A 22,324-nucleotide genomic window follows, 5' to 3' on the forward strand; every position below is an offset into this window, starting at 1 on the left:
TAAAAATAGCATATGTGTCTTTACATGTGTGTGGTGCATGTGAATACAGTACCTGCCAAGGACGGAAGGCGGCGACATTGGCCCCCATGGCGCTGGGGTTCCTTGGGTGCGGGGGACTGCAACAGTGGGCCCTTTCCCCAGCCCTTTAGCATCACATATATGTGGGTGCACTGAGCACCAAGGTGCTTTGGATTTACAAGCAGTAGTTGTGAACTGCTCTACCAAGGATGCTAGGAAAGAAACTAGGCTCTTTTTTTTTTCTTTTCTTTTCTCTCTCTCTCTCTCTCTCTCTCTCTCTCTCTCTCTCTCTTTTTTTTTTTTTTCATGGCTTCTTGTAGCCCTGTGTCCTGAAACTCACCATGTATGTCAGGCTGGCCTCAGTCTCATATAGATCTGCCTGCTCTCTCCACGTGCTGGGGTTATAGGTGTATGTTACCATGCCAGGCCACCAACAAACAGTAGTGACTCCTGAGCCGTCTCCCCAACCCTGCACAGCTTAGTCTCTTGCTGTAACAATACTTCATCTGGCCGTTGTGTTCCTGGTGCGTGCTGGTATTACACCGTGTATCGGGGTAGGAAGGAAGGGAAGGGAGAAAAACTTTTTTTCAGAGAATAATTGAGTTCCCCTTGCATTGATGAAATTAGGTACTTGCAGCTCTGCCTGAAAAGAGCGTATCTGTTACAGAGAATTTAATAATAAAGTGTTATTTAAAATTTACCCTTAAAGTTCACAAATAGAGCTGTGTTTTGATTTCTCTGCAGTTTCTTTCACACCGGGTCTCACCCTTACTTCAGGCTGTCCTAGAACTCGCCTTTCTAACCCCTGCCCCATGTCCTGGAATGACAGGCATGCGTGTGCGCACTCCCACAACTAGTACAAACAGTTTTTTCTTTATTTTCAGAGATAATTTTGAAACAGATTTGTAACTGGTAACTGCAGTCGTGAATGTTTGTGGCGCAGGAAGTAAACGATCCTTGTCATAGCCCTGTTGGTGGCCCTCGCGGCGGCCTGTGCCATGTGGTGTCCGTTGAGCACAGACTTCCAGGGTGGGAATGGTGGTTAACCAGACACCACTGTTTTGATCCTTGTGGCCCTTTTAGAGGAAGAGATGTTGTAATGATGGAATTCTGAGGCTGTTTTTCTCCCTCCTAACACCTCCAGGAAGATTATTTCTAACTTGAACACTTACTAACTGGTCTTTCCATCTAGAAGTGTTTGGCGTGAACGTGAGGTTTGAGCAGCCGCACAGCTGCAGGCTGCTGTCAGGTCTCTGAATGGATGTACTGTTCCTACTGTCCTAGTTGTTGAATGTCGGACCTCGAAGGTCCCAGCCTGGCCAGAGAAGGGAGCCCAGAAAGATCATTACCGTCTCCGTAAAAGAAGATGTGCACTTGAGAAAGGCAGAGAACGCCTGGAAGCCCAGCCAAAAGCGGGACAGCCATGCCGACGACCCCGAAAGCATTAAAACGCAGGTGAGGAGGGCAGCGCCTGTGCTCTGTGCGATTGTACTGTAGTGCAAGCCTTCCCTGGTAAGTTCTCCCTCCTCAGTATGTGGAAAGGTTTTGTTTGTGACAGGGCCCTCCCTGGCTAGCCTGGAACTCCATATAGACCAATTCGAGGCTGGATCCAATTCATTAAAAGTGCTGGCCACCATACCTGGCTTTTTGTCCTTTTTTTCTAATGGCATTGTTCTGTAGGCCTCATGAATGATCATCTATTTCTTCTGTATTGGTGGCCCTAAATGTTACTTCAGTAAAGGTTTACCTAACATGGGCAAGGTGTAGTCTGATCCCCACTACTGCAAAGCTAACAGAAAGAAATCACTGTGTCCTGTTCTGTAGCTCATACTGTGTTCATGTGAGGCTTGTCCAGCACCCTTAAGCTTCATTCTTTCTTTTCTGTTTTTTTTGGGGGGGGTTGTTTGTTTGTTTGTTTGTGTTTTTTTTTTTTGACATATCATTGTACATATGGCTTTCATTATGTCATTTTCGTGCATGTATTTTATTTTGACTATGCTCACCTCATTTCCCTCTGTTGCCCCCTCTCTTGCCTACTGCTCTGTCTCCTCTTTCCCCTTCTATTACAGTCCTCTGTGAGTGTGAGCCGTGGAGCGCATGCTCTCCCTTAGAGTGCAGCCCTAGGCTCCTGGTGAGGAAGCAGCTCGCCTGATCCAGACAGGACATCACTGGGACCTGGGCTAAGCATTGCTTTCTAATCCAGAATTCCGAGACAACTTTCTTCGTTATCTTTGGGGGTCTCTTCCTTAATCTCGTTCTCCCCTCCCTCTGTGATTCCCTGTTCCTCCATTGCATTCAGATCAGTTTATCTGAAGCACTGACTTTCGTCTCAGGTTTTAAAACGTTTGTCTGTCTGTTGGTTTTCTCCTTCTATCATGTGGATCCCAGCAGGCTTAGTCATAAGGCTGGAAGCCAAGCACCTTTCTCTGCTGAGCCTGCATCTCAGCGCTTTTTCTTTTGTGATGAGGTCTCTGTATGTAGCCCTGGCTGTCCTGGAACTAACTGGCTGTGTAGACCAAACTGGCCTCCAACTCAGCCTTTTACCCTAGTGTTAAAGATGCCACTTTGGTTATTTGTATGTCACAGAACGGCTACGTTTTGTTTGCATTGGTGATCAGTCTGTCACCTGATGAGTGTTTTGTCTGCTTGTATGTCTGTGTACTATATGTGCCGTGTGCTCCCAGAAGCTAGAAAGAGCCGTCACATCCTCTGAAACTACACAAATAAGACTAGTGAGCTGCCATGCATATGCCGGGAAATGAACCCATTTGGGTGTTTAGTTTTGTTTTGTTTTTGTCTTTGCATCTATCGTATGGAATGAACGCCTTGATATATTTGCCAAGGGAAAACATAGAAAGTCTATACGGTTTAGGATTTGGATTGAATTGTAGGTGACTAAGGCAAAAGCTCTTAGAAAGCCCTCTAGCTACCATGTTAGGCTTTCAACTAGGTACTAAGTAGGTTAGTGCTGTTGCCCATGGTCCGTTTTCTTTCTGGTTATCCATTGCTAATGTAGATATACAGTGGACAGCTGTAGTTGCTGCAGGTGCTACACACGTGAGCTGAGCCGACAGCAGCTGTGTAGACTTGTAATCCCTGCTCAGAAGTTGCTGCAAAGTTGTCAGCTCCATGCCTGTCTGTGCTTTGCAGCAAGATACTGTCTCAAAAACAGGAAGAAAGGAAGAGAGGAGGGAAGGAGGGAAGTAGGTATATTTTGACCGCTCTTGCAGCTAGTTGTTCCACTCTGAGGTCAGTTGTGGGGCTGGCATACCAGGAGCCTTTTTAGAGACTCCTTGCAGGCTTTATTTGCGAAATGCAGTGCCCTTTGTGGGTAGAGCTTGGTTTCTCTCTTTCTAGTGTGTTGGTCTTTGTTTTTCTTTGCCCTTTTACACCAAGGAGCTTTTATGGGGCATTGAATAATAGCATTGGTAAAAATAGACATGTGGGGTACTGCTGCTCATCTTGGTCCACTTTTTCAAAAGACATTCTTCTTTCTAGCTCTAATTCAACTGTGTGTGTGTGTGTGTGTGTGTGTGTGTGCGCGCGCGCGGGTGCGCGCACACACACACATACGAGACAGGGCTTCTCCTAGAACTCACTCTGTAGACAAGGCTAGCTTTGAACTCAAAGATATCCACCTACCTCTGACTTCTGATTAAAATCGGCTGCTGTTGCTACCGTGTGGCTCTAATCTAGCTGTTAACTGCTTATTCAAATCAAACCAAAGAGTGAGCGTTTCTGATTGTTAGGAGGAACAGCCAGTATTTTTGTGCCATTACATAATGTTATAGACCCATTTTCTGCATCAATCATCTTTCTTCCATTTCTAGTCCAACATTTCTACATTATTTTAAAGATTTTACCCAGTAATCCATGCCATAATTTAATACTATATATTAGACACGTTTATAATTGTACATAAAATTTATTTTCTGTAAAAGGTTCTGTCAGAAGTTGTGTCTAAAATTCTTTTACCCATGTTGGGTATCACTTAGTGAGTAGAAGCCCCTAAGCCATATTCCACATGAGCTAAGCATGGTGGGACGGAGGGACGTGCCTATGATCACAGCACTGAGGAAGCTGGCCCAGAGGATTCAAGGACACAGTTAGCTATATACCACACTCAAGGATAGCCTGAGCTACACAAGATGCACTATCTTTAAAAAAAATTTTTTGAGAGGCTGGAGAGATTGCTCAGAGGATAAGAACAATTCCCAGCGACCCTCTATAATGTGATATGGTGCCCTCTTCTGGCCTGCAGGTGTACATGCAGGCAGAGCACCATATACATAATAATAAATCTTTTTTTTAATAAAAAATTCAATTATAATATTTTTACTTAGTCTAATTAGGAATCATTTAATCCTTCAAAGGTAACATCAACCATCTTAAACCTTTAGAAGCTCCTCATCATGGTGCTCTGAGAAATGCATGGGGAAGGCGAGGGGATGATCCGCATTTGAACCTATCTAGGATACCGGGAGCCCCAGGTGGAAGTCCTGGTGCCTGCCATAGGAGAGAGATGGGAAAGAAGCAAAAATGCAAGCAGTTTTGTTGACTTTTAAGTGATTGAAGTCTTTCCTTCTTAAAATGCTCAGTAGCCAAAAGTAGGTGTTGGAGTTCTCCTTAGTTGTTAAAGTGGATGCATTTAAGACTAGCTAACACCCTTTATTTTAACCCTCCTAGGAACTTTTCAGAAAAGTTCGAAGTATCTTAAATAAACTGACACCGCAGATGTTCAACCAGCTGATGAAGCAAGTGTCGGGACTTACCGTGGACACGGAGGAGCGGCTAAAGGGAGTCATCGACCTGGTCTTTGAGAAGGCTATCGATGAGCCCAGCTTCTCTGTGGCGTACGCAAACATGTGTCGGTGCCTAGTAACGGTAAGAAGAGAGGAAGCAGTAAAACCAGAGTCGCCAAGAGGTATATTCTCCCCTCGCTGCACATTCTTCCCAGAGTGTTATTGGGGCAATGGAAAGGGGAGAATATATTGGTAGTGCTGATGGATAGTATCCTCACTGGTTAAAAATAATCTTGCTAAAGTAATGTCTTTGCCCACCTCTCGGGGGTATGTGGAGACTCGCTGGAAACGGGCGTAAGGTGAATGGAAGACTGAGCAAGGCTTAGGTTAGCAGTGCGGAGTTACATCATAGGAACAAGTTCGTTCTGGAGTCTCGTCTCACAGAACTAGAGCAGGTGCTGACTTTAACATGAGCTAAATTTGGGTTGAACTAACTGCCTAATTCTGGGCTCTGCAGATGAAAAGTAGTTGTCTGTCACCAAAAATGTTCAACATCTGATCACTTCCTCTCTTGCTGGGCATAGTAGCTCACACCTGCAGTCCTAGCATTCAGGAGCATGACCTACCTACGATGCAGAGTAAGACCCTATCTCAACAACAACAAAAAGCATATAAACAAACAAATAGTTCCTATTCCTAACCTGTCCATAGACAGTGACCCAACCATTATCATACATACACATAAATAAAAACTAAATCTTGTTGCCGGGCGGTGGTGGCGCACGCCTTTAATCAGGGAGGCAGAGGCAGGCGGATCGCTGTGAGTTCAAGGCCAGCCTGGTCTACAAAGGGAGTCCAGGACAGCCAAGGCTACACAGAGAAACCCTGTCTCGAAAAAAAGCAAAAAAAAAAAACCCTAAATCTTGCCGGGTGTGATGACGCATGCCTTTAATCCCAGCACTTGGGAGTCAGAGGCAGGCGGATCGCTGTGAGTTTGAGGCCAGCCTGGTCTATAAAGCGAGTCCAGTGCAGCCAGGGCTACACAGAGAAACCCTGTCTCGAAAAACAAAACAAACAAAAAAGAAAACAAAATAAATCTTATTTTTAAAAAAGAGAAACAAACTGAGTACAATTTAAAAACAGTGTAAGCATAAGACTTCTACTTCGTCTTTTAGCTGCCAAAGACAGTTATAGAAAGAAACAGGATATAGAAAGAAACAGGATGCCGGGCGTGGTGGCGCACGCCTTTAATCCCAGCACTCGGGAGGCAGAGGCAGGTGGATCAATGTGAGTTCAAGGCCAGCCTGGTCTACAAAGTGAGTCTAGGACAGCCAAGGCTACACAGAGAAACCTTGTCTTGAAAAACCAAAAAAAAGAAAGAAAGAAAGAGGATGAGGAGAGAGTGAGGCAGGATGGGACTGGCTCAGGGTGTGCCCCAGCAGCTGAGCCCTCCCACCACTTGGCCCTACTGAGTCCCTGTGTGACCATGGGTGCATGTGCACACACCACAGTCAGATTTGTTTATTTCAAAGCACAGACACAGTCTCTTAGTTCTACAAGTTCCTTAAGACTGAGTCAGGACAAATCGTGTGTACACATGAGCACGTATGCCTGGGAGGCCAGAAGAGGGCATCAGATCCTTGTACTTGAGGACAGCTTGAAGTGGATTCTGGGAACTTAACTCTGGTCCTCTGAAGTGCAGCAAGTGCTCTCAGCCACTGAGCAGTCCCCCGCCCTCAAGCATTATTCTTGCTCAATTGATAGAATCTTAGCCCCAGCACTAAACCGGACCAATCATCTAGAGACACCAGAGCCCAGGTCAGGAGTGCTGCTGCACATTTGGTGGGGAGGGCAGGCATGGACAGACTGACAGCAGAGAGCTTTCCGGCCCAAACAGCAGTAGGATTCAAGAAACCCTAGCTGAGTGTTGCTGTCATATTGAGGACAATATGGATTCTCATTATTTAATAATGAGGAATGCTTAAACCTTTTTTTCCCTAGCCTTAGTGCCATCTACACAGCTTGTATACCACACACCCACTTACTGTCTTTGTTTGTTTGTTGCTGTGGTTTTGGTACAAGACATGAAGCCATGGGCCTTGAACGTGCTAGGCAAGCTATGTTGTCAGTGATCTACCTAAGCCTCAATATACCTCCAATGTCAACCCTTCCTGGTGGCTGGAGCCCACCCAGCACTGCTAAAATGAGTGAATACATTCTCGTGTACTTTGCATTGATTAGGTGACTTCTAAACATCAGAACGGAGTACCTTTTTTTCTGATATTAGATAATATTGAGAAAATTGATGACACTTCTTTTACAAGCCACACATTTGTCCCTGCTGCCTTTCCCTACCGCGTTGTGCTCAGGCAAAGGATCATAAGAGAGAAAGTTGTGTTTCCGATATCATAGCTTCTCCCAGTTGAGTTAGAAATGACTGAAGAAGCCTGCAAGAGCCTCCGCAGACTGCAAGGCAGATAACTGGGACTTAACACCTTTGGTACTTTCCTGAAAAAACCTGATCAGGAGAAATGTCCTGTAGGCAAGTGTGCCTATAGATAATGGAGACTTCTAGGCAGGAGCATTGTTGCAAATTTGATGCCTGCAAGACCCTGTGTCAACAATAAAAGAAAAATATATTAGCCAAGCATTGTAGCTCTTTCTTGTGTCCCAGCCATCAGGAGTAGATACAAGGGGATCATGAACTGTTCAAGGCCAGCCTGGCTTATGTACTGAGTTCTAGGCTACTCAGAGCTACATATAACAGCATAAATGAAGAAATATAAACAAATTATTAGTTTTAAAAAACCAACTAATTTTTTAACCTTAAGTTCCCATGCTTTGTTTTAGTTAATTATAGTCAAAATGAAAATCCCCATTTCAGAATGCTTCTAAATTACACACCGCTCCATCCTCTTGCCTGGATTGTACCTTTGTGTGTGAGAGAACGAATGCCTGAATAGAAAAGTGTCTAACTTCATGCTGACTTGACACAGGTAGAGTCATCAGAGAGGAGGGAGACTGGTGCCTTTATAAAAGACTGGACTGTAGGCAAGCCAGTTAGTGACTGACGTGGAAGAGCCCTGACCATAGTGGGTGGGGCCGCCACTGACTGGGCGTTCTATAGAAAGCAGGCTAAGTATTGCTTTTAATGATGAACTCTGAGTAAAATAAGCCTTTTCCTCCCCAAGTTGCTTTTGGTCATGGTGTTTTACCACAGCAATAATAACCCTAACTAAGACAAAAAGTAAAGAACTTGAGCAGGTGTTATATCGCAGGCCTTAATTCCAGCAGGCACATCAGGAGGCCAAGGCCCGTAGCTGTATAGCCTAGGATACATGAGACCCTATCTCAGAAAGTCAGGAGGAGGAAAATAAAGCAGCGTGAAAACCCTCCTCTGACGCCCTGGGAGAAGTTCTCTTGCATCTTGTCTGTGTGGCAGGTGTGAGAGTCTGTAGTACAATGAGGTGGAAGCCTTCGGGTGTTGGGTCACACCCAGAACTTAGTGTTCCACGGCAAAGGCTTAGAAGCAACGTGTGGAAGGACGACAGGCCTGAGACTAGGTTAGACCCAGCAGTGATGAGTAGAACGCCGGGGAGGCGATGCACACCTCTGACCCCAGCACTTGGGGGACACTCAGCTTGGGGCCAGCCTGGGATTGGAGACCAAACATCTGTCTTGGACAGTCGGATGTGGCTTGAGTGAGCTGGCTGAGGGAGCATGTGCTGCGTGCACAGTGCATGAAGCAGTCCCGTGTGTGTTTCTGGTGTGTCCGGTAGAGATGGCTTTTCTTGCTGCTGTGCACACTGTGTTAACCTGTTGTACACACTGGCCCCTGAGATAGAGCTAGGTCAAAGGAGCTACATTTGAACTATTGCTATACAGTAGTTCACATTTCAAAGTAACTGTCCCATAAGACTGGATGCAGGTTCAGCACAGAAGTGCTGAGCATTTACATTTCCTCAGACCAATGTGTGCTTCCTGGGAAGATGATTGCTGGGTAATGGCTTGGCCCATTATGTCTGTGTCCTGCAGCAGCTCTGAGTGTCAGGAATAGGGTGCCCAGCTGCCCTGCGATTTTCAGTTTCATTTGAGCACTGTAGTTATTACACAACCTGTATTCTTCTCAAGAGCTTTGTCCTTCTAGAAACAAATGTCTTCTCTCCAGTCCAACATGTGTGCCAGGACTCAAGTGCTCTCACTCAGAGAGAGTTGATACCTGACATTCATGTCCAAGATTGCTGGCCAGCATCACTACAAGGAGCAATGTTGCTCGTAATGGCTGCTTTCTCTGTTAACTCGGGCGCAGGGCTTCTTGGCTGAGATGTCGATTGTGAAACTTTGCTTAGGATTGCCTTGTGTGTATGTAGCAGGAAGTGAATCTTTGATCCCTTAGCCTGCTCTTTGAGCCTAGCTTTAAATGTTTGCCTGGGCTTAGAGCATAGGGCTTTCATTTCTCTCTCTCTCTCTCTCTCTCTCTCTCTCACACACACACACACACACACACACCCTCTCATATAAATACAGTAATAATAAACAAGGTTTAAACAGACGAATAACCCTGCACCATTTAAGAGTCTAGGCATATACAAGAAACAGCTGCCCTGCAAGCAGATTCCATGTCAGTTTGAAGCGTATCCACAAGAGGCAGGAGGTGTGAATGAGCGTGTGTCTTTTCTACATAAAGTCAAGACAACTTTCCATTGCATTGTAAATGACTGAGGCTACATTGTTTTTAGAATGCTGACCTGTGTGTCTGTCTGCATCAAGTAATCTGGCTGCCTTTGTGCTTTCCTTTCTGAATGCAGCTGAAGGTGCCCATGGCAGACAAGCCTGGTAACACAGTGAATTTCCGGAAGCTGCTGCTAAATCGCTGCCAGAAGGAATTTGAAAAAGATAAAGCAGATGATGATGTTTTTGAGAAGAAGCAGAAAGAACTGGAAGCTGCCAGTGCTGTAAGTACTTCAAATCCAATACTGTCAGAATTGTTGGCAATACAGCTAGCTATGGCACTGGGAGGGGACGTGTCGGCTGCGTGTGTGCACGTGTGTAGGTAAAGGTGTGTCCTATTGGTGTCAAGGGAAATATGTTAGTCCTGTTGCCAGCGTTAGGGGTGCTCAGGGCCACAGTAGGAGCCAGGCTACTTTTGGGGCTTAGAAAGGTTGCTAAGTCAGAAGTCTTGGTGGATGGACACTTTGGTGTGTAAGTTATGTCAGAGCCTCAAAGGGCCTGTGAGCCCAGAAGGAGTAAAGCTCTGAATCACAGGTGCTGTCACCCCGCTTTTACACAACAGCCGGAGGAGCGAACCAGGCTTCACGATGAGCTGGAAGAAGCCAAGGACAAAGCCCGGCGGAGGTCCATTGGCAACATCAAGTTCATTGGGGAACTTTTTAAACTGAAAATGCTGACGGAGGCCATCATGCATGACTGCGTGGTGAAGCTGCTGAAGCACCACGATGAGGAGTCCCTGGAGTGCCTCTGTCGCCTGCTCACCACCGTCGGCAAAGACCTGGACTTTGAGAAAGCAAAGGTAAAATCCCAGAGACGCAGAAGGCTGTGCTAAGGGTGCAGGGTCAAGTGCAGAAATAGGCGGTCAAGCACGGGACTCCCACCCGCATCCCAGCACTACCTGGTCCTCCCGTCCTCCTCACTGCCAGGGTTTGAGTGACAGTGCTCTTTACCCCATTTGCTTTAGATCTAAGGTGAGGAGGGCTCTAGTTATCCGCGGGTCAGTTTATAGATCTAGATTGTTCCGTCCTTCTCTTTTCTTCTCATAACCTCTTTATAGGTTGTAAGGCCTGAAAAAGAGTAAAGAAGAGCTAGTAGATGTGTTTGTCTCTCTTGAGATAGGATCCCACTATATATCCCAGGCTGACCTCCCTGGGGAGGCATGGGCGCATCACTCTGCCTACCTCAAGTCACTGCCTTTTTTGTTGTATCTTGTTTTTTTTTTGAGATAGGAGCTGACTATGTAGCTCTGGCTGTCCTGGAACTCACTATGTAGACCAGACTGGCTTTGAACTCACAGAGATCAGCCTGCCTCTGCTCCCAAGTGCCGGGGTTAAATGCGTGGGCCACCAGCCCAGCTTTTTAAGTTTATGTACAAATTAATGACATGGCCATCTAACTTTTAATTAAGACATAACCTGGTGCTGTCCAAGTAAGGTAAACAAATTAGAAATGCTTCAAAGGGCTGGAGAGATGGCTCAGAGGTTAAGAGCACTGATTACTCTTCCAGGGGTCCTGAGTTCAATTCCCAGCAACCACATGGTGGCTCACAGCCATCTGTTAGGTGATCTGATGCCCTCTTCTGTCCTGCAGCTGTACATGCAGGCAGAGCAATGTATACATAGTAATAAAGAAAGAAAGAAAGAAAAGAAATGCTTCAGAGAAATAATGTCAAAGATGACTCACCTAGGGACATGTGTTTGTATGTGACAGAAAAATCCTAAATACCCGAGTAAACAGGTAGTGCAGGTTAGCAGCTTCCAAAGTAGGGGGAGGGGAGTAACAGAGACAGTTTGCTGCCTGAACAGTTAACTGAAACTCTCTATAATGTTGGAGCATCATCTTCAGACTTCTGGCCCAGTATATCTAACATACATACTTTTGAGGCAGGGACTGTTGAGGACTTGCTTACCCTATCTTGGCAGAGTTGGCTGTCGGACTCTGCCTGCATCCAAGCTTGCCCATTTTTAGGTCTCTGATGGGGTTGAAGACCAGATAGTTTAGTTTTACAATTAAGCTTACTTGTTTAGGGATGTAGATGTTTTAAGTTGATAGAGATGAGATAGGATAGATATAGATTTACATTCAGAATGTGAGACTCACCAAGATAGCAAAGATTTTTTTTAAGATTATTTATTATGTATAGATCCTGCCTGCATATGGGCCTGCCCACAAGAAGAAGGTATCAGATCTCATAGATAGCTATGAGGCACCATGTGGTTGCTAGGAATTAAACTCAGGACCTTTGGAAGAGCAGCCAGTGCTCTTAACCTCTGAGCCTTCTCTCTAGCCTCCAGAAAGATGTTTTCTTTAAGGTTGCCAAATACAAATAGCCAAACACTATGAATGTAACATTTATATAATTCCTGATTATTTCATGGTTCTTCTTGCTATATGTAGTTTTATTATATGTGTGTGTGTAATAATATAAGTTTATATGTAAAGAAAGAAAGAAGGAAAACCCCCAGTACCAGTGGTTTTGCAAGATTGGGGTAATTTCTCTCCATATAACCAGAGTTCAGGGTTAAAGCCATCGGCTCTCAGCATCCTACAACTTACTCTGCTTTCATTAGATTCAGCAGAGATTGTAGGAAATAGAGCAAAAGACAGAGTGGTGTCTCTCCCCCAGCTGCAGTATAACACCCAGGAGCCTAGCAAATGCGCTCTTTATATAGCGCCGTGTGCTCATTCTCCGTTAAACATCACACTGTAGCCGGGGAGATAGGTGAATGGCTGCAGGTGCCTGCTTGCCAGCCCTGTCATCCACCACTGCCACAGAAGCTACATGCAAACACCATAAAGTGTTAAAGCTTTCACTGTCACTTTTAGCCATAAGATGTTGTTCTTAAATCGCCTAAAAATCTACTGGTACCTTGGTGAGGTACCACTACACATCTGTAATCCCTGCACTCAAGAGGCTGAGCCAGGAAGATCACAAGTTTGAGGCAGCCTGGGCTCCAGAGTGAGAAACTCAAGTTTCTCAGCCAGAAATGATGGTGATTTTATGTGTTGCAGCCACGCATGGACCAGTACTTTAACCAGATGGAGAAAATTGTTAAAGAAAGAAAAACTTCGTCAAGGATTCGATTCATGCTTCAGGATGTGATAGACCTCAGGCTGGTACGTTATGTTTCTATCAATGGACGTCGTGACCAAAGCAATATGGGAAGTAGCTGGTTTATTATTTCAGGTTACAGTTTTACAGCACAGTCCATCACTGAAGGAAGTCAGGGCAGCAGAGGCCGTGAAGAAACGCTACTTACTGGCTTGCTCAGCCTGCCTCTTTATTTTTATTTTTATTTTTATTTCATTTTTTAAAGATTTATTTATTATGTATACAGTATTCTACGTGCATGCCAGAAGAGGGTACCAGATCACATTATAGGTGGCTATGAGCCACCATGTGGTTGCTGAGAATTGAACTTAGGGTCTTTGGAAGAGCAACCAGTGCTCTTAACCTCTGAGGCATGTCTCTAGCCCTTCATCCTGCTTTTTTTTTTTTTTAAACACAACTCAGGACCACCTGCTCAGGAGTTATACACATCTGTACTAATCAAGAAAATGCCTGTAGACTTGCCTGTAGTCAGGCTGGGTGGAGGCATTTTCTCATGAGGATCCTTTTCCTGGATGACTCTAGCTTGTGTCAAGATGTCAAAAAGAAAAGAATAAGTCCAAAACTGTGATGAAGTCGCAGCTGATTTAAAGGGCTTAAATGAAGAAGACAGTGATGTTTGTGTGGATGGAAGGTTGTTTTGCTTCTTGCCCGGCACTGAGCTGACCTGAAAGGTGCTGTCTGTTGAGTCTTTTTTAGTTCCCTAGTTACAAACCACAGTACAGCTCTGACACTGGCCATCTGAATTCAAGGTTTGTGTTTGGGACCTGTCTTGTCTCCACAGTAAACAGGTTGCACTCCTAAGCCTTATGTTTTGTTTTCACAATGACACTATGGCTACCTTTCAGAGCTTCCTAAAATTCAACGAGATAAGGGTGTTTGATGTGGACTCATGGGTGTTGCTATTCTGCACTCTGTGCCCCCTGTCTCACCAGCTATAGTGACTTGTCAGGCCTCCTTTTTCTTGGTATAACAGCTAAGTTGACTGCCTCTGCTGAAACCACAGCCCCACCTCTTCCCAGTCAGTCCTCGTGGCATCAGTGAGGCCTCTTTGTCTTCCCAAACCCTTGAGAGCAAAAAGCCTTGACCAGGTCATCAGAGCTCACTTATATGCTCACTAAACTCAGCCTGTTTTCCATGCATGTCTCACCACATACGCTCATTTTAACCGTTGAGATAGTGGCTGCCATGTGTGAGGCAAATTCTGTCTTTTGAGATGAGCAGCTTTGTGTGGCATTCTAGGAAGGGCTCCAGAGTCACCTTTGACGTAGAATCCCTGTGACCCTTGGCATGAACTATTAGGCCTTGGTGTTACTTAGTCCTTGGGGGGGTGGGGTGGGGGTCTTCATTCTTCCTGGTCCACACCCTCTCCTCTCCCAGTGTAGACTAGAGTGGTGGCTGCATCAGATACTCCTTCCCTCTGACCTTTACCCACCCGTTGTTGGAATGTGTGCTGCACAGCCAGCTAGAGTTGATCATTTCTCAGCATGACTTCCTGGAGTACACCATATTTACAGCAAGCTCAAGAACCTAGTGTAGGTCTCCAGTTAGTACATGCTTTATACGGTTCCCGAAGTGAGAAGTATAGGCTTTTTCTTTTTTCTCGGGATGTTGGGGGTGTTGAGACAGGTTTCTCTGTGCAGCCCTGGCTGTCCTAGAACTCACAAGGGCTTCACCTGTCCCCCCTTCCTAAGCACGGGGCCTGAAGGTGAGCACCACCACCACTCAGCAGGAGTGTAGGCTTTTAATTTGTTTTTACTTGGAAAACTACTATATTACTGTTCTTGTGTGTGGTGCTGAGGACCAAATGCTGAGCCTTGCACATGCTGACCAAGCCAGACTCCTGCCCTTTTTGTAAAATTGTGCATTGCTTGACTAGTAACTTTATTTTTTGCTTTTGTAGTGTAATTGGGTGTCCCGAAGAGCCGATCAGGGGCCAAAAACTATTGAACAGATTCACAAAGAGGCCAAAATAGAAGAACAAGAAGAGCAACGGAAAGTCCAGCAGCTGATGACCAAGGAGAAGAGAAGGCCAGGTGAAGGCAGAGGTGGCCGGGTGGGTACGGGGTGCTGGGGACTGTTAGGTAAGAGCTGGAATTAGGTCACAAAGAACAGAGAGGTGGTTGTCAAGCAACACCAACTCACCTGAGACTAACCATTGAGCTAGTGCAGAATGGAAATGTGCATTGATTTGTGCAAAGGCAGGCATTCTCAGGCTTGCAGTGAGCAGCTTCCCTCCACACTGTCTGCGAGAGGTAAGGGAAGCCGTGGGAAATAGCTCTCTTGGAACTGTGATGGCATGGGGTGTTTTCAGGTCAGATGTATTCTCCATTAGCGTTGTAAAAGTTTAGACTTAAGAATAATTTTCATTTGAGGGCTCAGCCATTAAGCACTGTCCGCTCTTGTTGAGGTCCTGAGTTCAATTCCCAGCAGCCACATGGTGGCTGACAACCATCTATAATGTGATCTGATGCCCTCTTCTGGCCTGCAGGTGTACATGCAAATAGAGCACTCATAGACGAAATAAATAAATCTTTTTTTGTTTTTTATTTTGGTTTTTTGAGACAGTTTCCTCTTGGCTGTCCTGGACTCATTCCGAGCCTGCCTCTGCCTCCTGAGTGCTAGGATTAAAAGCATGTGCCACCACGCCCAGCTACATAAACACATCTTAAAAAAAAAAGAATGATGTAAAGTTTTAGAGGAGACAGATGGGAAGCAGGAGAAACCGTTATGTGAAGGAGGCCCGGCCTTACTGTATGGCTAGTATTTGAAAGGATTTCAGTTGTGAAATGAAATAAACCTTCACTTTCAAAAGGAATAAACAAGGTTGGCTGGAGCGCAGTTTCACTGTTGAGATGGAGAGGACTGTTTGCTGGGAGAACTGAGTCCAGGGCTTAGTGTTGGTCTTTGCCAGTCTTCGGTCAGTGTGTGGTGTCTAACAAGAGACTGCCTGACTGACACTCATTCTGTTTTATGTTGGTTTTTCTTTTGGTGCTGTGAGTAGAAGCTACGGTCTTCTGCATGGCAGGCAGACATGCTACAGTTGATCTGCTGTCGGCTCCAGGCTTGTGGCTTATGGCACGAGTCAAACTCCACAGTGAAACTGTTCTTAAAACCCTGTGTGTAAGGAGCTGAGGCCTTACCAATAAAAATAAAAAAGGATCAGGACGGGAGAGATGATTCAGTGCTTAAGAGCACTGGCTGCTCTTACTGAGGACCCAGGTCCCTTCCCACCACCCACACAGCTCTTTGCCACCATCTGTCTCTCCAGTCCCAGAGATCCAAGTGTCTGACCCTGGTCTCTGAGAACACCAGGCATGCATATGGTTCATAGACCTGCCTGTCGCCAAAACAGCCATGCACATATGATTTAAAATAAAATTTAAAAAGAAATAATAGATAGGACTGGAAAGATGTCTCAGAGGTTAAGAACACTGCCTGCTCTTCCAGAGGTCCTGAGCTCAATTCCCAGCAACCAAATGGTAGCTCACAACTATCTATAATGTGATCTAATGCCCTCTCTGGCATGCAGGTGTACATGCAGGCAGAGCACTGTATACATAATAAAGAAAGAAAGGAAGGAAGGAAGAAAGAAATCTTTAAAAAAGAAAAGGAAAAGAAATAAACAGGGAACCATGTGAAGGACAAAGCAGAAGGTGCTTGGTGCCCAAAATAGTCCTCTGACTAAAGGCCTAGAACGTCGGAAGCAGAAGCCTTTCCAAAATGAAGGGCACTTTCTTTTGTGCTTGTCACAGGTGAACATAAGTCTTCTTAGTTCACCCTGTGGCATCTGGCTCTTAGTGAGCCTTCAGATTCTCCTGCCTAGTATTTAACAAGAACACAGTACTGCCATAACAGAGCTGCCGGGAGAGCCGCCTTCACCCAGGACTTTAAGTAATGACTGTTCTTTATTGCTGAGCAAAATGGAGTTGTTAAGGCCTGATTCATAGATGCCCGCATGGGACTGAAAGAAGTGTTTAACAGCAAAATGACTGGAGAGAGCTAGGATGTAGCTCTTGAAAGCTCTTGAAAGATGAGGTGAGTGTATTGATGGCTGCTGAGGTCAGGTAGCAGACAATCTAGGAACGTGTGGTTCAGGGCAGCTTTCAGAAGGAAGCGCTGTGCACATCAAATTCCCAGGGCCTGTCACTTAACGGGGACATGTGCTGGCAGCAGTAAAATAATACTGAGATAGAAAATATCATTTATTCAACAACTTTGTTTCGTGGAACAATTGGGAAGAAAGAACTGTGAGGAATTGAAGGTTTAAAGGATAGAGGGTGCATGTTTTCTTTAACATGGCATGCCATGAGGGTCAGAGAACAACTTGAAGAGCCTATTTTTCCTTCTACCATGCTGGTCCCAGGACTGCATTCAGGCTTTCAGGCTTGGCAGCAACTGCCTCTGCCTACTGTGCCACATCACCAGAGATTGTTGAACAGGAAGACTGGGGAGCCAGTTCATGTTGGTGCTGCGGAGCCAGCCCGAAGCAGGCGAGGGTGGGAAGTCCTGTGCACGTCTTTGGAAGGAGGGACATGAACAGAGGGAAGAAGAAGCACAAAGGCCCAGCAGCAGTTCCTTCTGAAACAGAAGGAACCTGTGGTTAGAGCTTGGGCCTGGATGGGAAGGGGCCACACTAAAGATGGGGGCAGAGGCAGACCAGAATACTGAGAGCTCAGTGTAGACCATTTGTGAAAAATCTTGTCTTTTTTCTCACTGGGATGATGACAGCCAGATGTGTCTCAAATAGAAGAGCGGTGAGATGGCTGCGCTGGGTAATCACACGAGTGGCCTCACTTAGAGCAGGAGCTGGAGGCCACAGGGGGTGCTAACGGACTCCGTCCTGCATTATAAGAATGATTTTATTTATCTACTTTTTTATCTTTTGTTTTAAAAGCATCTATTTATTTTACATATGGCTGCTCTATCTACATGTACACCTGCAGGCCAGAAGAGGGCATCAGATCTCATTATAGATGGTTGTGAGCCACCATGTGGTTGTCGAGAACTGAACTCAGGACCTCTGGAAGAACAGTCAGTAACTACTGAGCCATCTCTCCAGCCCCTTATCCTTTGCGTTTCAGGCAGGGTTTCCACATGTATCTATAGCTAGCCTGGAGCTCACTGTCACCTAGAATTCCTGATTCTCCTGCCTCTGCCTCCCAGACTCTGGGTTGACAGGTATGTGCCACTGTTATCTGACTTCGCATATATTTTAAAGGTGGCCCTGACAAGATCTAACAATTAGACATGAAATTTTAGAGAAAGAAAACTCAGGATTTTCCTCCTGAGTGCCTAAGGGTTGGAGAGAGGGGACAGCATGTCCATTCCATAGAACCGTTGGTTTAGTGAAACCATCCGACTCCTGCCAAGGTCGATGCAGCCTTTCTTACCACAGATGTCACACTTAGCCCCACTTCAGCCAATACTTAGCGGTCATTTGTGTTTGCTGCTTTCATCTAAGTGATGTTTCTTGAGAGCTAGGTGCTTGTACTTGGAATTTTCTCAATGTGCAGATTAAAGAAAGAGACTCCTCCTGGCCAGGTGTAGTGACACGCCTCCATCTGTAGCCACCTGGTCTGTCTCAAAAAAGAAAAATAAACTTGCTCTTAACAGGACTGCCATTAATACTTGAAGTTTGTTTGTCATCTCCTTGGTTTTAATTGTCATTCCTCAGTTGACAGTATTGTTCACTCAGTGACAGTCTGACTTGAGGTGCTGAGAGACTGACACATCCTGTCTTTGCTGCAGGCGTCCAAAGAGTGGACGAAGGTGGATGGAACACCGTACAAGGGGCCAAGAGCAGTCGTGTGCTGGACCCCTCCAAATTTCTGAAAATCACTAAGGTGAGTATGATATTTTAAAGAATTTACAGTGCTGGGTGCTGCTTGGAATCCCAGTACTTAGGAGGTAAAGGCAAGAGAATCAGAAACTTAATTAAGGTCATCTTCAGCTACTGCATACAGCTGTTAGCATACCGAAAGCTAGCCGAGGCAGATATGAGACCCTGCCCTGCCAACTCTCAACTGTGGGTGTGTTAAAAACACACACACAGTGTTTTTGTTTGTTTGCTTTGTTTTGTTGTTTTGTTTGGAGACAGGGTTTCTCTGTGTAGCTTTGGCTATCCTGGCAGCACACACCTGCAAATCCAGCACTTAAGAAGTTGAGGCAGGATAGGGCTGGAGAGATGGCTCAGAGAATAAGAGCACCGGCTGCCCTTCTAAAGGTCCTTAGTTCAAGTCCCAGTAACCCCTTGGTGACTCACAACCATCTCTGATGAGTTCCCGTGCCCTCTTTGGCCCTGCAGACATTAAAAAAACAAAGAAGAAAAAGAAATATAGACAGGAAGGTTGCTGTGAGTTTTTTTTGTTTTTTTGTTTTTCAAGACAGGGTTTCTCTGTGTAATCCTGGATGTCCTGGGCTCGCTGTGTAGACCAGGCTGACCTCGAACTCACAGAGATCCGCCTGCCTCTGCCTCCCAAGTGCTGGGATTAAAGGCGTGCGCCACCACCGCCTGGCTTACTGTGAGTGTTTAGCCATCAGGCATACATAAACTAACAGAACTGAGCATTGTTGTATAAGAAGAATCACTTGAAACTCTGCGTTTCATTTGACAAATTAGTAAGCCATGCTGAGCAGAGGACCTGATCACACCCTAGAAACCAGTGTGGCCTTCACCCTGTTCTGTGGAGCCCAATCCAAGGAAAGGCTTGAAGGCCCAGGGCTCCCACCTCAATGAACACAGTTGCCATTTATGGTTGGTTGTTTTATTTTTGAGTCAGGGTACCCTGACTAGCCTGGATTTTACTTTATGAACTAGGCTAGCTTAGAGCTTTGCCTCCCAGGTGCTGGGATTAAAGGTTTGTGCTGCCTTGACCTTCTAAGTTCACATTTCTTAAACTGAAACACCAAACAGAAATGCATTGCTAAAGTTGTCACTGCACTGAAGAAAAGCACTCTAGAGTCTCCCTGTGGATGACCCGTGGCACTTTTGTTACAGCCCACCATTGACGAGAAGATTCAGTTGGTTCCGAAGGCACAGCTGGGCAGCTGGGGCAAAGGCAGCAGCGGTGGAGCGAAGGCCAGCGAGACTGGTATGTGCGGAGGGCCCTTTCCAGCCGCCTGGGGCTCTAACGCCGTTGCCTTGCAGTGCCTTCCCAGTGTCCAGAGCTGTGCTGGGAAAAGGTCTGTAGACTAACTAACCTGCCTGGGCGGCCCTAAGTGACTATCAGTAACATGACACAAAAGCTCCTGTTTCTATAGGGCTCTTTCAACACTTACAATTTTTGCTAATTTTAGATTTATTTTATCAGTATGAGATTCTGCCTGCACGTTTGTATGTATACCACATGTGTGCATCTTGCCTACAAGATCAGGAACAGGTCTGGCGTTTGGGATCTAGAGTTACAGATGGCTGTGGGCCGCCAGGTGCATGCTGGGACCCTGATGGAGGTCCTATAGAAGAGCAGCCATCACTCCAGCCCTCTCCAGGTTCAAACTCCCCCCACCCCCCACTTTGAGACGTCTTTCTACATCTCCGTAATCCTTGCTATCCTGGAACTCACTCTGTAGACTAGGTTGGGATTAAAGGTGTGCACCATCACGCCTGACTGATATTTAAACTTTTGAGAAAATTTTTTTTAGTTAAGCTGTTTATTGTATTTTTAAGCATTTTATTTTTGCTTTGTTTTGTTTTTGACAGGATAGCACTATGTAGCCCTAACTGGCCTAGAACTTAATACAAGGACCAGACAGACCTGAAACTCACAGAGACTGGCTTGCCTCTGCCTCCTTAGTGCTCAGATTAAAGATGAACCATGCCAGTATCAGGTGTTATTTTCTTTTCTTTCTTTCTTTTTTTTTTTTTTTTTTTTTTTTTTTTAAGATTTATTACTTATTTATTATCACGTTTACAGCGCTCTGCCTGCATGTACACCTACAGGCCAGAAGAGGGCATCAGATCACATTATATAGATGGTTGTAAGCTACCATATGATTTCTGGGAATTGAGCTCAGGACCCCTGGAGGAGCAGTTGGTGCCCTTAACCTCTGAGCCATCTCTCCAACCCTCAGGTGTTATTTTCAAATGCTAACACTCAAGAGGCTGACACAGGAGAGCTGCCATTAGTTTGAGACCCTGCACAGACTACATAGTAAGTACCAGGCCAGCCAGAGCTACAAGCCAGCAAGACCCTCCCTCAAAAACAGCAACCCAAGGCAGGCTGAAGAGTGTGGCTCAGTGAGAGCACTACTCTAGTGTATACAAAGCTTGACAGCTAGACTAAGGATGAGTACAATTTCTTATCTCTGACATTCTGACAACAATATTATCATCTACGGAGCTCACATGTCCGACGCTAATTGAAGAGCTACTAGCCTGTGCTGGCCTTTAAGGGAGGGATAGTCCATTTTCTTTAAGTGTGTTGCCCCTGATAGGCCTGTTGTGATCCAGTGGAGGGCTCCATAACCACAAGTCTATGAGCAGCACAAGGTGGGCTCGGTGGGATCGGGGGACGTTGAGGATAATTAGGCTTAAAATACATTGTATGAAATTCTTTTTGGTTTTTCAAGACAGAGTTTCTCTGTATAGCCTTGGCTGTCCTGGACTTGCTTTGTGTAGACCAGGCTGGCCTCGAACTCACAGTGATCTGCCTGCCTCTGCCTCCAAGTGCTGGGATTAAAGGTATAGCATGTGCCACCACCGCCTGGTTGAAATCCTTAAAAAAATTTAGTAAAACAATTTTTAAAGTTCCCACTACAGGGCTAGAGAGATGACTCAGCAGTTAAGAGCACTGACTGCTCTTCCAGAGGATCTGGGTTCAATTCCTAGCACCTACATGTTAGCTCACAACTGTCTGTAACTGCAGCCTTACAGAGACATACATGCAGGCAAAACATCAATGTGCACCTAAAAAATAAAAATAAATAATTTTAAGAAAAAAAATGTTTTTAAAAGTTCATACATGGCGGCCAAGTGTGGTGGTGCACACCTTTAATCCCATCACTCAGGAGCAGAGGCAGGTGGATTGATGTGAGTTCGATGCCAGTCTGGTCTGCAAAGCAAGACTAGGACTGCCAAGGCTACACAGAGAAACTCTGTTTCGAAAAACCAAAAAAATAAAAATAGATAAATAAAAAGTTCATACTTGGGCTGGAGAGGTGACTCAGTGGTTAAGAACGGCACCTGTTCTTCCAGGGGTCCTGAGTTAATTCCCAACAACCATCTATAATGAGATCTGATGCCACCTTCTACAGATAAAGCACTCCTATACAATAAATAAATGAAGAAATAAAAATGTTCATACTCAAGATCACACACTCAGCCAGGCATGGTAGCACACACTAATCCCAGCACTCGGGAGGCAGAGGCAGGCAGATCTCTGTGAGTTCGAGGCCAGCCTGGTCTACAAAGTGAGTCCAAGACAGCCAAGGCTATATAGAGAAACCCTGTCTCAGAAAACAAAAAAATAAAAAACAAACGAACAAAAACAGAACACACACTCTAATTGTAATATAATATGCAAATATCTCAGACTGTTTTCAGTAAGATCATTGTTTTTTGTCTCGGTTCAAGTTCACACCCTCCAGCATATGTGACCAGATTGGGAAAAGCCTGAGCCATCACAAACATGTCTCAAAAACTAAAGCAGCACAGTGATCCAAAGGCGAACTAAGACATTGCAACAGTTTTCCTAGTTTATTCACAAGTCTATTGTCATCTTAG

The 22,324-nt window shown here is 45.4% G+C and overlaps 1 protein-coding gene across 26 annotated transcripts in view; it reads left to right on the forward strand.

The window, feature by feature from the left end:
* Nucleotides 1–22,324, forward strand: part of EIF4G3 (eukaryotic translation initiation factor 4 gamma 3) — a 226,087-nt gene that overhangs the window by 171,625 nt on the left and 32,138 nt on the right. For all 26 annotated transcript variants that reach the window (XM_084788155.1, XM_084788154.1, XM_084788157.1 and 23 more), the window contains 8 exons: nucleotides 1,303–1,473; nucleotides 4,705–4,902; nucleotides 9,569–9,715; nucleotides 10,054–10,290; nucleotides 12,504–12,608; nucleotides 14,504–14,636; nucleotides 18,352–18,446; nucleotides 19,601–19,694. In XM_084788155.1, the coding sequence (XP_084644281.1) occupies nucleotides 1,303–1,473; nucleotides 4,705–4,902; nucleotides 9,569–9,715; nucleotides 10,054–10,290; nucleotides 12,504–12,608; nucleotides 14,504–14,636; nucleotides 18,352–18,446; nucleotides 19,601–19,694 (1,180 nt within the window). The remainder of the gene's footprint in view (nucleotides 1–1,302; nucleotides 1,474–4,704; nucleotides 4,903–9,568; nucleotides 9,716–10,053; nucleotides 10,291–12,503; nucleotides 12,609–14,503; nucleotides 14,637–18,351; nucleotides 18,447–19,600; nucleotides 19,695–22,324) is intronic.

This window comes from Acomys minous, assembly GCF_964271855.1.
Source record: "Acomys minous genome assembly, chromosome: 6".
Taxonomy (NCBI): domain Eukaryota; kingdom Metazoa; phylum Chordata; class Mammalia; order Rodentia; family Muridae; genus Acomys; species Acomys minous.